Here is a 15816-nt window from a genome sequence, read left to right as displayed (position 1 = left end):
TAGATCCAGTAAAATACCCTTGGGCAAATTGGGAATTAAAGCCTCACCCACCTCAGCATCTGGGGTGTGTCTGGCAGCTGAGTTTTACCAAGCTTCTTCAATTCAAATACTTTTTGGAAAAATTCCACTAGAAAATTTGGAACTGAAGAGAGACAAAGACCTCCTGGCCTGTACAGCCCTGCATGGTTCAGGAATTTCAGGATATCCATCCCTGTTGTCCATGGGTTGTATCCCTTAAAAGGATGTTTTAGAGGAAGATGGGTGTAGGTGGAAAATTTGACCTCTAAACCATAACAGAGGCAAAATCATCTCTTATCCCAAACCCTCAGCATTCAAAGGAGTTCAGTGTAACAAATAAGAATAATTCTGTACAGCTGGAGGGACTGTTTGTTCTTGGATTTCCAGTTCATTCCTTGGCTTTAGCAGGAGCTGGTATTGACCTGAAGGTTAACTCACAAACAGGTTTGTGGGGAATGGAGAGGTGGGAAAGTGGAAAATTGGGGTCTGTTCCTCACCTCACTCCACATTCCTGCTGTCTGATGATATTCCCATATCTCCATGGCTGAGCATGGGAATTAAAGAAGAGTTAAAGAGAGTTAAAGAATAATTCCACTGCTCCCTCAGGAAAAGATGGCTTGGATTGATGTCAGCCACTCCAGTTATAATTTATAAATCCTGAAAGGAGGGGCCTCAGTGCTACTAGAGGAGCATCCATGGATCCTGAGCACTCTGGAGCTCTTTGTGACAATGGCAGCTGGAAAACAAACCAGCAGCTCTAAATAATCAACGTATTAATTGGGAATATTTATTGGGAATATTATATATTATTGGGTTGGGAATAAACATAAAGGGTAAAACAGAAATCCTGGAGCTTTTGGGGTCCTGCAAGAGCTTTCTGCTGGGAGAAGTAGGGAAAGCATGGAGAGGTTGTGGCTGCCTTATCCCTGGAAGTGTTCCAGGCCAGACTCGGAACCCTCTGGAACAGTGGAAGGTGTCCCTGCTATCTCCAAGGTCCCTTCCAATCCAAACCTGCTGTGATTCCATGAGCTGTTGGTGACAGGATCTGGGCAGTCATTTTGGTCCTGTCACCTTGCTGAAAGGATTTTGGGAGTATGGCCACAACCCTGAGGTTGTTTCATGTGCATTCTTTTGCTTCTTTTTTCTGCCAGGGTCAAGATTAAATGTGTGGGAGGGTATTTCTTGTTGGGATTCAGATGTTTATCAGTTCTTATCTCTGTCACAGTCTCACAAACCCTGAGCCCTGCAGCACTTCACTCCAACAAACTAAAAATGGAGCCCTGTCTCTCTCTCCAAGGCCTTTGAAGGATAAACTGTCCAATTGAGAAATGACACCTCAATTATTTTCACTTTTAACCCAATACCCAACCACCCGTGCCCGCAATGGGGACTTTTTTATCCAATGACACAAAACCACCCAAGCTGCAGATGGTCACCCTTCCTCCCATTGCTCCTGTAGTCCTGAAGATGATCTCAAAGAAAACAGATTTCTACCAGGTGTCCATTTTCTTTTCCTTTGTTTTTCCATGGACAAGAAGGTGGAGAAGAAGGAGCAGCCTCCACCCCAAAACCTCCATCTTGCTTTCTATCTATTCCTGTATTCTAAACCCTTCAACTCTGAGTTTCCCACCCTGTGAGATCACACACTTTTGTTCAAACTCCACACCTTTAATCTCAGTTTTATTATTGAATTTTGGAAGCTTCTCCAGGGCCTCAGGTCAATGCAGTGTTCTCTTGGGCTCAGTGCCTGGCAGCACAGAAAATCTAAAATTCTCAGCATCCAGGGTTCTAATAGTTCCAAACCCTTTCTGTCCCTTCCCCTGTGAGCAGGAGGTGACCCCAGCTTCCCCCTGTGGCTGAAGTCCCTGATGACAATCTGCTGCTGTGTCAATGACTGCTACGTGCAGAACGTGTCCATCTTCACCCTCCTGGAGGTCATCAACCACTCCCAGTCCCTGGCCCTGGTGATTGAGGACAGGATGAAGAGGTACAAAGTGTCTGGCCACAACCCTTTCCTTGGCAAGCTGCAGATGGTCACCCTTCCTCCCATTGCTCCTGCAGTGCTGAAGATGATCTCAGAGAAAACAGATTTCTACCAGGTGTCCGTTTTCTTTTCCTTTTTTTACTGCCCAGCTAATTCATTGAATCCTGGGATTCTGAGGCAGTTTGGGAATTCTTTCTGGTAACAGGAAGCCAGGAAGGAAATGGCTGTTTTTAGGAATATAATTATGAATATATTTATATTTAGTTGTTTGCTCTTTTTCCCTAGAGAGTTGCCTGTGTGCTGTGGAATCAGCTGAACAAGGAGACTCGGGAGCACCACATTGCCTGTGTGGAATTGTTCTACAGACTGCACTGCCTGGCTCCCTCAGCCAACATCTGTGAGGACATCATCTGCCAGGCCCTGCTGCACCGCGACAAAGTAGGTGCTGAGCAGCTGCAGCTCGTTCAGGGAGAGCAGGCACAACAGCCCTGGGGTGTTTCTGGGCAATGGCAGGGAGAGAAAGAGAAAGAGAAAAAAATGTTCTCAGAGAAAGAGAAAAAAAATTTTTAGAGAAAAATATAATATAATATAATATAATATAATATAATATAATATAATATAATATAATATAATATAATATAATATAATATAATATAATATAACATAATATAACATAATATAACATAATATAACATAATATGATATATTATATAATGTGATATAATATGGTATGATATAATATAATGTGATATAATGTAATATAATGTAATATAATATAATGCAATGTAATGTAATATAATGTAATATAATGTAATGTAATATAATATAATATAATATAATATAATATAATATAACATAATATAACATAATATAACATAACATAACATAATATGATATATTATATAATGTGATATAATATGGTATGATATAATATAATGTGATATAATGGAATGTGATATAATATAATATAATGCAATGTAATGTAATGTAATATAATATAATATAATATAATATAATATAATATAATAATAATAATATAATATAAAACATTATATATATAACATAAGATAATATGATATGATATAATTAAAATAATATAATATGATATCATATCATATCACATAATATAATATAACATAACATAACATAACATAATATGTAACATAACATTATATGATATTATGTGCTATAATATAATATAATGTAATGTAATATGAGATAATGTGATATAATGTGATATGTGCTATAATATAATATATAATATATAATATATAATATATAATATATAATATATAATATAATAATATATAATATAATAATATATACAATATTACATTTTAATTGCTTAAATATTTATATATTTATTTATATTATTATATTTATTTACTTTATATCTTTATTTTGTATTTATATTATAGATTTTTATAATATATGTTTATATTTTAAGTATAAAAATGTTGAATTTGATCTAAACATTTATTTTTATAGAGCTAAGGATTTTTTCATTTTTGGTGTTTAAAGGATGTTTAGGAAGGAATGTGGATTAAATGCTTTATTTATTCAAGGGATTTAGAATGAATTGTTAGCAATGTGGAGGAATGGTTTTTTATAGTTGTTATGTTTTCCAAGAGTCTGACAGGCTCTGTCCATGCTTTTACAATTCCCTGGGATTTGTTCAGCGTGGGATTAGTGCTGGGCTTAATCCCTGGATACAAAATCTAGCCCTAGATATTAGCTGGGGTTTTTAGTTCAAGCACAAATCCTGTAGTTTTTGTCACCATTTCCCACTGCCCCAGCTCTACCAATATCTGTAAAATCACTTTATTTTAGCTTGATTTTATAGTATTTGATCTCACAATAAGCTGTATTCTAAGTGAGCTAGTTATTATTTTCCTTCCCTAATACAATGACAGCACATTTCTTTAACAGCTGACAGAACGTTTTGCACAATAAAACTTTAACCAGTCTTTGCTATTGTTCTCCTGTCCTTGCAATTTTGCAACATAGAAGTTTGCAAACATTTTTAAAGCTTCCCACCAATAACCAATGTATTCCAATTTTGTTTCAACTTAGAAACCTCCCTAAATCTCCTTTTTTTCCTTGCCAAGGGGACAAGGCTGGAAGCTCTGTTCAGATTCTCTGTCATGTGGCACCTGACCAGGGAGATCCAGGGCAGCAGAGTGACCTCCCACAATCGCTCCTTTGATAGGTATTTCCACTTCCATTTGCGTTTTTTATATTTATTTGTATCATGCTTTATTCTCTTTTCTGAGGTGGGGAGGAGTTCTCTCTAGGGAGCATAAAAAAAAATGAACAAAAAGAACATTTTCCACTTCCTTGGAGTTTATCTTTGCAGGACACTCTGCATATACTCTGTGGTTTTTCTGGGTGAAGGAAGTTGCTGTAAAAATAGAAAGAGCTTCATAAAGGAGAAGGAGCTTTTCTGGAGAGCACTTTTTTTTTAAATCTTGGAGTGAATTAAATTTGCCTTCCAAAGAAAATAACACCAGCTCCTTGTAAAAATAAAAATCTTAGTTTAGCTTTACTTCCTATGGGATAAAATGAGATAAAAGCAAATAAATATGGAAAAGAACTTGAAAAGTGGGAGGATTTGTGTGGCCTTGCTTGTACAATTCCTGAACTCAGTCCAGGAAAAGCTGCTTGGCCAAAGCTGTTGGAGCAGACCTCAGCCATTGAGCACGCTCTGGGTGTGTTCCCTGCCAGGATTTTATTGCTTGATTTAACTTATTTTAGGGATTTCAGCTGTCCTTGGTGCTGGTGATGCCTGGGAGTGGCTCCCTAGAGCAGAGGCTAGCCAAGATGAAGAGAATTAGAGCAGGTATTCATTAAAGGCTCCCCAGATACACCTGGGGCACTCAGAAGCCCCCAGAGGCCTCACCCAAGCTGGACAATGCTCACCAGAGTTTCACACAATTATCAGTTTGGTCATTTACATACCAGGGGTTAATTCTCCAGTTACAGCTTCAGGTAATGAAGTCCTTCACGCCCAGTTTGCTCCCCCCAATTCACTTTTGTTTGTATTTTCAGGGCCTGAGGCTGTGGGGTGTCCCTGGATCTCAGGCCTGGGGGGATTGTTTGGTCTGACCAAAATGTGGAGACAGTGATGCCTTAAAGGCTGCCTGGAACAGAGGCAGGGCAGTGTTAAAGGAATAAAGTAGGGATTTATTTAAAAGGCCTTTAAAAGATACACCTTGGGCAGTGCAAGAGCCCAGCTGAGGCTACACCCAAGATGGACCCAAGATGGACCCAAGATGGGCCTGGGGTCAGGAGTTTTCTCACTTTTATAGGGTTTGGTCCATTTCCATGTTGGGGTTAATTGTCCAATTACAGCTCCAGGTTATGCAGTCCCACCCTTCCAGTTTGCTCTCCTCAATTTGCTGCTGTTTGTGTCTTTTTGGGCCTGGAAAAGGATTGTTTTGTGTGACTGAACTCTGAGGAGAACTTGCTAACACTTCATATGAAGTTCAGAGTTATATAAGCAGTACAAAATCTGAAATAAATGAAAGCTAAACCTTAAGGCATCAACAGTAACTAACACTTTATAAGGAGTTCAGAGTTATGCACTAATGTGTGAGAAATGGATTTGTAAGAATGCATTGTAAGATTTGTAAGAATGGATTTGTAAGAATCCACCCACTGATCTATAAAATAATGTGTAAGAATCCATGCACTAAAGTGTGAGAAATCCATTCCTCACATCAAGGCAGTATGGGATTTAAAAACCAGAACAGCTGCTGATGTGGGGAAACAAACAAACTCCACAACTTTTGTGAAAGTTGTAAAGCTGGTGTATTTATTACATGAATATTATTATTGTGTTTGTGTTTATGTTTATGTTTATTCTTCTTAATAGGACATGCTGCCTCTGGGAACTCCAGATCCTTTTTTATCTCCCTCTCAAATCCATATGCATGCAATTTCACAATAGGTTCATGCATATTCAATAGGTTCATGCATATTCATTCCACTGATTTCATGTGACATTTGCTAATAATTTTTTCGTATCAGAAAGAACTCGTGGGTGATCCTGCCCTGTTTCCCACAGCAGCCTCTGTCTGTTTCAGAGTTCAAGTGCCCTCCCTTATCTCTGTCCTCGGGCTGTAGCAGTTTCTCCGAGCGTAGGCTTTTTGTGAGAACAGGCAGTCAGACCAAACAGCAGCGTGTGCAAACTAGACACTTAACTCAAAGACGTCCGTTTCACCTAAATCAGAATTTCTGGGAGATTTCCGCAGCGGCTCCCAGCAGTGCTGAGGCATCCCCCCATCCCCACAGGTCCCTGTTCGTGGTGCTGGACAGCCTGACGTGCTCGGACGGGGCCATCGGGGCGGCGGCGCAGGGCTGGCTGCTGCGGGCGCTGTCCCTGAGCGACGTGGCGCGGATCCTGGAGCCCGTGCTGCTGCTGCTGCTGCACCCGCGCACCCAGCGCACCGCCCTGGGCTGCCTCGGCCGCGGCGCCTCCACAGGTACCAAAGGGGATCCCTGTGGAACGGAGAGGTGATGAGGAGGACTCCATGGATACCAGAAGGCTAAGGATATACTTTATTATGCTACATTATTTATTATACTGTATTATAGTACTTGTGTAGAGAGAGTATAAATAGTATATAGCATATATATATTATATATATATAATATTATGCAATTTATTATACTATGTTATATTTATTATACTATATTCTTTATTATACTATAGACCTATATATACACTATATATACTATATAGTATATACTATATAGCATATATATACTGTATAGCATATATATAATATATATTATATATGTACTCTATATATACACACACACACTCACACATATATATATGCACACGCTATATACTATATAGTATATATACTCTATATATATACTTATACTATAGACCTATATATACACTATATATTCTATATAGCATATATATACTGTATAGCATATATATAATATATATTATATATGTACTCTATATATACACACACACACTCACACATATACACATATGCACACGCTATATACTATATAGTATATATACTCTATATATATACTTATACTATAGACCTATATATACACTATATATACTATATAGCATATATATACTGTATAGCATATATATAATATATATTATATATGTACTCTATATATACACACACACACACATATATATATGCACACGCTATATACTATATAGTATATATACTCTATATATATACTTATACTATAGACCTATATATACACTATATATTCTATATAGCATATATATACTGTATAGCATATATATAATATATATTATATATGTACTCTATATATACACACACACACTCACACATATATATATGCACACGCTATATACTATATTATATATATACTCTATATATATACTTATACTATAGACCTATATATACACTATATATTCTATATAGCATATATATACTGTATAGCATATATATAATATATATTATATATGTACTCTATATATACACACACACACTCACACATATATATATGCACACGCTATATACTATATTATATATATACTCTATATATATACATATATAATATACATATATATTACATATATACACATACATATATATATACATACATATATATATACATACATATATTTATTTATTTATTTATTTATTTATATATATATAAAAAATACTATATTACTACATACCTCCCCAGGTCCTGCTGGGCCTGGTGGAAAAGTAGTCCAACCCCAGGGCAGGGAGAAATGATGAGGAGGACTCCATTGGTATCAGAAGGCTAATTAATTAGTTTATTATACTAGATTATATATTATATTATATTATATTATATTATATTATATTATATTATATTATATTATATTATATTATTACTATATAAATAGTATATGTAGTAGATAGTACATATAGTATAAATAGTATATAGTATATATATTATATAATACTATTTATTATACTATATTATTTATGATACTATATACATAATATATAGTATATTATAATATGTATAAATTATTATATATATACACTATATACTATATAGTATATATATATACTATATACTATATATACTGTGTGTATATATATATATATATATATACTATATATATATGTGTGTGCGTATATATATATATAAAATACTATATTACTGCATACCTCCTGAGGTTCCACTGGGCCTGTTGTAAAAGCAGGTGACCCCCATGGCAGGGAGAAATGATGAGGCAGACTCCATTGATATCAGAAGGCTAATTAATTACTTAATTATACTATATCTATATCTATCTATCTATCTATCTATCTATCTATCTATCTAGATATAGATATAATATATAAAATATAAAAATATATAATATTTATATATATATATATAATACTATATTACTATATACGTCCCCAGGAACCACTGGGCCTGTTGGAAAAGCAGGCACTCCCGTGGCAGGGAGAAATGATGGGGAGGGCTCCATGGATATCAAAAGGCTAATTAATTTCTTTATTATACTATATTATTGTCACTCTTGCACTATCACTGTCACATTTTCTGTCTCCTGTCCCCCGTCCTGTGCCTGTCACCAGGCTGTGCTTTCAGCATCATTTCTTGGTGTCAGTTGACAAATAAATGTCACACAATTAAAGCATCCACAGGGCTGCTATAGAAACACAGACCTCATCTATTCCTTCCTTGTTCCACAGCATTTAATCAAGGAAAACATTAGCCCTTTAATTAATTAATTAATCAATCCCTCTGTTGCGATCCTTTTCATTGCCCTCCTGATCTCCTCAAATATTTAATATTCAGGAAGCATAAAAAAAGGCAACTGTTTCTCTTAGGGTGTCTCAGCCTAAAAGTGCTTAATGTTTTGATCCTGTTCTTTTTGCAGGAGGTTAGCACTGCTCTTAAACCACTTTAATATTGCCTTAAGTATAATTCTTGTCCATTTTTTTAGCCTCACTCATCACAATTAATACTGGAGTGGAGCAAAGTAGCTTTTTAAACTTTTAAAAACATTATTTATTGAATATAAAGCATGATGTGTTGACTAAATGACTCTTAAAGATAACTGCTAAGCCAAACTGTGATATAATTTTATGTGTGAAATAGAAATCAAATGAAAAAAATCTTTTTTTCAGACTATGTTCGTGATTGGCTTTGCAAGAAAAAGGCCCCTCTGAAAGAGTCTGGCATCTCTGAGAGCAATTCTGAGGAAAACCTTCCCTTGAGCCAGTTCACTGCTGTGGACAGAGAAGCGATTTGGGCAGAAGTGGAAACTGATCCAGAGAAAGCAGAGCTGAAAGCCGAGCAGCCTGACAACGATGGCTCTTCCCAGGACACCGAGGGCGACCAGGACAACAGCGAGCACACGGAGTCTGCAGACACCAGCACGGGCCACGACAGTGACAACACCTCCTCCTTGTCCCCTTCCCTGGAGCTGCAGGAGGTGAGCAGCGAGGACAGGGAGGCTGCAGCCGATGGCAGAGAGGCCCCAGGGCACGGGAACTCCCTCAGCGCCTCCGAGAGCTCCAGGTCCGGCGCGGGGCTCGACCTCGTCAGGGCCGACTCCGAGAGGACTCAGGCCTCGGAGTCTCTGTCCAGTGACGAGGAGATGGAGCTGGAGCTGCAGGAGATGGCCCAGAGCAGGCTGCTGAGGCAGCAGAAGGAGAAGCAGGAGATGGCAGAGGCCCTGTTCAAGCACACCCTGCTGTACCTGCAGCCCTACGACTCCCGGCGGGTGCTCTACGCCTTCTCCGTGCTGGAGGCCGTGCTCAAAACCAACCCCAAGGAGTTCATGGAGGCTGTGGCCACCACCAGCGTGGACACCAGCTCCACAGCACACCTGAACCTCATCTACAACCTCTTGGCTCGCCACCAGGAAGCTCTGGTAGGGCAGAGTTTCTACGGGAAGCTGCAGCCTCAGTCTCCCGCGGCGTGCCCGCACTCGCTGCTGATCGAGCTGCTCACCTCGCTGTGCCTGCGCTTCCTGCGCTCCTACTACCCGTGCTGCCTGCCCCTGAGCCACAGGGACCTGCTGGCCAACAGGGACGTGCAGGTCAAGAGCGTGGAGGTGCTCATCAGGATGATGGCCCAGCTGGCCAGCACGGCCAAGGCGGGCGAGCCCAGGAGCGTGGAGCTGATCCGGGAGCTGCTGGGCCGGTGCCAGGTGCAGGAGCTGGTGCTGCTCTCGCTCTCGGCCTCCATGTACGTCAGCCACAAGCGCTACCAGCTGCTGGCTGGTGGCACCAACCCCCAGGAGCAGGAGATCTTCCAGGAGAGCCTCATCAATTTTGGCCACGATCAGATCTGGAGCGAGCACCCTCTCCAGATTGAGCTGCTGAAGCTGCTGCAGGTGTTGATTGTCCTGGAGCACCACCTTGGCCAGAGGCCTGAGGAGCAGGAGAACCAGCCAGACCTGTCCAAGGAGTGGCAGCAGGCTCTGAACTTCCAGCAGGCCATTGGGGCCATGCAGTACGTGTACCCACACCCCATCACCTCGCAGGGCTTGTTTGTCTCTGCCGTGGTGAGGGGGCTCCAGCCCGAGTACGGCCATGGGATGCACCCCACGTGGGTGGCCTTGGTCACCAGCTCCCTGCCCTACTTTGGGAAGTCCTTGGGCTGGACCGTGGCCCCATTTGTGGTGCAGATCTGTAAAAACCTGGATGAGCTTGTCAAGCAGTATGAGAATGAAGCTGTGAAGACTTCTGCCAAAACATCAGCCAGGTAAGAGCCACCAGGGGCTGTGACCGTGTTCACAGGGGTCTGAGGAAGAGGGAAGAGATGAGGATCTGACTCCATGTTTCAGAAAGCTTGATTTATTATGATATATATTTATCATATATATTTTTATTTATCATATATATTTATATTTATTTATATATTTATATAATTTTTATGATATATATATTTATTATGATATATAAACTATACTAAAAGAATAGAAGAAAGGATTTCATCAGAAGGCTGGCTAAGAATAGAAAAAGAATGGAATCAGTAACAAAGGCTTGTGTTTCAGAGAGTCTGAGCCAGCTGGCTGTGATTGGCCATTAATCAGAAACAACCACATGAGGCCAATCCCAGATGCACCTGTTGCATTCCACAGCAGCAGATAATCATTGTTTACATTTTATTCCTGAGGCCTCCAGCTTCTCAGGAGGAAAAAATCCTAAGGAAAGGATTTTTCAAAAAATGTGTCTATGACAAGGGGGGATTTGTTATTCCTTTAATTCTCCTTTCCACGGAGCTGGGAATGTGTAGGAACTCCCTGGGTCAGCACTGTGGCTCCCAGAGTTTGATCCTTAATTCTTGCTGCACCTGGAGGAAGAGAGGAGAGAGGAGCAGCAGCAGCTCTGATATTTCCTGGCTCCCTCTGCCTTCCATCCAAGTATAAAAGCTCCCAGATTTATGGATCCCTTCATTTTCATATTCCTGACCTAATATTCCTAATACTCCCTCCAGTTTTAGCTGTGGAATAGAAACAGGAATTTTTAATCAAGAAAATGCCACTTGCCTTATTAACATGTTTGGGTTTTTTTCTTCCCTCCCAAAGCTTCACTTCTAAAAGAGAAAATGTGACTCCTGATTACCCCCTGACCCTTCTGGAAGGGCTGACAACCATCGGGCACTTCTGCCTTCTGGATCATCCCCATCCAACAAAAAAGGTACATGGGAACCCCCTGACAGCAGAGCCACATCCCCTTCCCTGCCAGGTGAACAGAAACGGGGAATTGTACAAGGAAATAACCTTGGAGAGGCCTCAGAGCACTCCCAAAGATCTGAACTGACTCAAAGGGAAAGGACTGAGCTCAGTTTTTCTGAATTTGCAGCCTGCAAAGTGAATTTTAAGTCATTGTTCTCAAAGATCTTGGTGATGCAAATATCAGTCCTCTATCCTTTACAAACTGGTTTATTTCCTTTTGGGTTTATAATGTTTTGTGTTTACAATGTTTGGGTTTATAATGTTTTGATGTTTTCCCTACAATTTTTAGGCTCTTGTGCATAGGACATTATTTTAAATTGATATTTTGGGGTTTTTTTCCTCCCAGTCATCCTGTTCAGCTGAACCTGCCAACCTGAGGAATGCCAGGAATGCCATCCTGGAGGAGCTGCCCAGGATTATGAACACCATGAGCCTGCTCTGGGGGGTCATCAAGAGGGAAGACTCCCAAAAAAGACCAACTGACTTCTTTGGGACAACTAAAGGCTCCTCTTCAGTCTACTTCAAAGCAACCAAGGCAGGAGCTCTTTTAAAATCCTGATTTTTTTTTTAGCTCCTCATCCCCCTCGGTGCATTTTACATTGAGTTCTTTTATTGTTCTCTTATTTTTACTGGTTTTAAACTTTTATTTTTACATGGGATTTGGTTTCACTGCAGCTCCTTATTTCCCTGGGAATTGAACATACCATATTTTCTGTATATCCTAGAAAAAGAAATAATATTTTATAAACCAGGAGCTGATCTTTGCCTGACATTAATAACTCTTTTCCTCCTTTTACAGACATTAAGAACAAAAATATTGGATTTCCTGAATCCCTTGACAGCACACCTTGGAATCCAGCTGATGGCAGCAACTGCAGCAGTGTGGAACAGCAAAAAACCTCACAGGAGTCACAGTAAAACCAAGGTGAAGCTAAAGAAAAGCACCTTTTTCTTTCCTATATAAGGGCAAATGTTACATTTATGTGGTCAGTTCTCAGCTCTGTTTGTAGATTCTTTGGGTTTTTTTAAATAGGACTGAAAAACCTGAAATCCTCTTAGTTAGAAAAAGCATCAGGACTGCAATTGAACCTCAATAAATAATCAAATAAAACCCACATTGTGGGTTTAAATCTGAGAGTAAAAGCCATTTTTTATTCAATACTGGATTGCAATTGGCCAATTATATTTTAAAGCATTAATCAGCTCAATTTCCAGAGAAAATGAGAGCTGTGTTCTCTGGAAATCATTATTTATTCTGGGGAGAACTTTTCCTTTCCTGCTCTCACTGGGGCAGAACCCAGTTTGTTTCATGAGGTGTTGGGAGATCTTTAATGGCAAGGGCTGGGTTTGATTTTCCTCTGTAATTTACATTTCATTGTGAAATGTGTGTGTTGTGCTTTGTTTTCTCTTGTCAGATTCTCCCCGTGGCCAGTGCATCCCAGCTCATTCTGGTGGATTTAATTTGTGCCCTGAGCACACTAAAAATCGACACCATCTTGTGTCTGGTCAAAGAGGTGGTGAAGAAACCAGCACAGATCAAGGGGGAGGAGGTATGACATGTTCTACATTTTTAAACAGCTCTTTTACACGACCAAAGGAAGAAGAAAAGAAGATAACAAATAAGTGTGAGTTTGCTTTTGTTTTTCAGAAACCCTCTCTGGTGGATATCCCAGTGCTGCAGTTCAGTTTTGCTTTCATTCAGAGGTAACTCAGTTCTTCTAAAAGAGAATTTTCTGTTTGACTGCAAGGAGGGAACAGCCAGCATTGCCATTTTCTGTCCTTTGATCTCCATGTCCCAGAACGTTTCTCTGCAGGAATTGTGTTGTCCCTTGGTTGTTGACACACACACAGAGTGCCAGGGCTGTCACACTGACACTCAGGAAGGGCACCACTGATCCTAAAGCTTTCAGGCCACCAAGTTCCTCTTATTTGTTGGTTTTTGTCCTTTCCTTAACTCCACCTTCACTCAGGTGTGCTTTGGTTTTATTTTTTTTGGCAGACTGCCCGTCCCAGCCCTGCAGGAGAATTTCCAGCCCTTGTTGGGGCTCCTCAGAGAGTCAGTGCAGCTGAACTTGGCTCCTCCTGGCCACTTCCTTCTCCTCAGGTACTGTGGCAGAGAGCAGAGGTTCCTCTGGGGCTTCACACTTGTAATTCCTAACTGAGGGTGCTCTGCTCTCCCCCAGCATCCTGAATGACTTTGTGACAAGGACACCCACCCTGGAGAACAAAAAGGACCAGAAAGACCTGCAGGTACAGAGGGTTCAAATTCTCCTTGTAGTTCTAAACAAGTGGAGATGATCTGATCTGTGCTTGGATCTGAATTCCTGTGTTTGGGGAGTGCCTGGATGTGCATCCACACATTTTGGCTGAGGCCTGGTGAACAGGGCAGACTCAAACACGAGAATCAAACAGAATTTTGTCCCAAATGCTTGAAATCTTTTCAAATCTGGATTGGTTTGTTGTTTTTTTTTTTTATTTTTCTCAGAATTGAGCTGGTAACACAAGTGGGATGTCATGAGTTCAAGTTGTGTGTGTGGACATTGAAATCTCCAAGCTGTCTAGGAAAATTAATGAACCCTTGGAGCTCCCAGCTGGGCTTGGCAGTGGGAATGACTCTGAGCTCAGCTGTGTAAAGAAAGGAGCAGAGCAGGATCCTCCTCCTGTTCTGCCTTATTTCACCAGCACAGTTTGAACACTGGGTGGGTTTTACCTGGCTGGGTTTGGGTTTCATGTGCCAACAAAGAAATTCAATCTCCCCTTCTGCTTCAGAGTCTTCCCAACAAAATGACAGAAAATGTAATTTTACAGCCTCTGCCTTGCTTTGTTTGAATTTGGTTTCATTGCAGCTCCTCATTTCCCTGGGAATTAATCATACCTATTAAATATCTGATGCCACTTTGGTTACATTACAGGAGGTGACCCAGAAGATCCTGGAGGCTGTGGGGACCATTGCTGGTTCTTCCCTGGAGCAGACCAGTTGGCTGAGCAGGAATTTGGAAGTGAAAGCTCAGCCTCAGATTTTACCAGATGAGTTCAACACGGAGGATGTCAATGGTAACTTGACTTTCCCTGACTGCTGCTCCCTGTCCTCTGCTGAAGGCAGTGAGGAGCATGAGGGGTTTGATGATGTGTGGTTTGCATGATTTCATATTTCATGTAACACCAATTTGCACATAAATGCTCTGTTTGGGCAGCAGATTAACAAACAGCAGCATTTAAACCTGTCTGAAGAGAAAACACGATTATTTTGCTTTTTTTAGATACATCAGTGGCACCATCTTCAATGGTTTCTGCCTCTGCTCCTTCAATCTACAGTGTCCAAGCCCTTTCTCTGCTGGCAGAGGTCAGTGGGGCCCTCTCATCTGTGGGGGTTTTAAGCTGAGGATTTTATCACTCTGCACAGCTCCTGAAAGGTGCCTTGACAAAGCCTGGATGTGGCACTGGGGGCCAGGGCTCAGTTGGGGCTGGTGGGACTCGATGGTCTTGGAGGTCTCTTCCAACCTGGTCATTCTGGGATTCTGGGAAGTTTGTGAATTTTGTGAATTGCTCTGCACAAATCCCTGACATGAGGGCACTGAGGGGGGGTCGGGCTCTGCTGCCGTGTCCAAGGGAAAGGAGGAGAGGAAATGGCCTCAAATTTAGGAAGGACCTTGGGATGTTTGAGTGCATCCAGAGGGGACAACGAGGCTGGAGAGGGGCTGGGAACACAAACCCTGTGAGGAAGCCCTGAGGGAGCTGGGGGTGCTCAGCCTGCAGAAAAGGAGACTCAGGGCTGCCCCCATCACTCTGCACAGCTCCTGAAAGGTGCCTGTGCTCACCTGGGGCTGGGCTCTTGCTGCAGCAGCACTGACACACCCAGAGCACACAGCCTCGAGCTGCACCAGGGGAAATACAGGCTGGAGAGCAGGGAAAAGGTTTTTGCAGCCAGGGTGAGAAAGTTCTGGAATGGCTGCCCGGGGAGGGGGTGGAGTCCCCATGCCTGGGTGTGTTTAACAAAGCCTGGATGTGGCACTGGGGGCCAGGGCTCAGTTGGGGCTGGGCTGGACTCCATGGTCTGGAAGGTCGTTTCCAACTTGGTCATTCTGGGAATTCTGTGAGTTCTGTGAGTGGGATTTTCCTGATA

At 41.0% G+C, this 15816-nt stretch overlaps 1 protein-coding gene across 2 annotated transcripts in view; it reads left to right on the top strand.

Annotated features, from left to right (window-relative positions):
* The window catches only part of DOP1B (DOP1 leucine zipper like protein B), a 64194-nt gene that overhangs the window by 38046 nt on the left and 10332 nt on the right, over positions 1-15816 (top strand). For both annotated transcript variants that reach the window (XM_058824842.1, XM_058824844.1), the window contains 14 exons: positions 1849-2117; positions 2288-2440; positions 4111-4211; positions 6296-6486; positions 9133-10717; positions 11544-11655; positions 12040-12228; positions 12493-12618; positions 13109-13243; positions 13342-13397; positions 13693-13797; positions 13877-13943; positions 14606-14747; positions 14954-15036. In XM_058824842.1, the coding sequence (XP_058680825.1) occupies positions 1849-2117; positions 2288-2440; positions 4111-4211; positions 6296-6486; positions 9133-10717; positions 11544-11655; positions 12040-12228; positions 12493-12618; positions 13109-13243; positions 13342-13397; positions 13693-13797; positions 13877-13943; positions 14606-14747; positions 14954-15036 (3314 nt within the window). The remainder of the gene's footprint in view (positions 1-1848; positions 2118-2287; positions 2441-4110; positions 4212-6295; positions 6487-9132; positions 10718-11543; positions 11656-12039; positions 12229-12492; positions 12619-13108; positions 13244-13341; positions 13398-13692; positions 13798-13876; positions 13944-14605; positions 14748-14953; positions 15037-15816) is intronic.

Source organism: Ammospiza caudacuta, chromosome 2 (genome assembly GCF_027887145.1).
Source record: "Ammospiza caudacuta isolate bAmmCau1 chromosome 2, bAmmCau1.pri, whole genome shotgun sequence".
Taxonomy (NCBI): domain Eukaryota; kingdom Metazoa; phylum Chordata; class Aves; order Passeriformes; family Passerellidae; genus Ammospiza; species Ammospiza caudacuta.
Note: the sequence above shows the minus strand (reverse complement) of the source record. Positions and strands in the feature narration are given on the sequence as shown.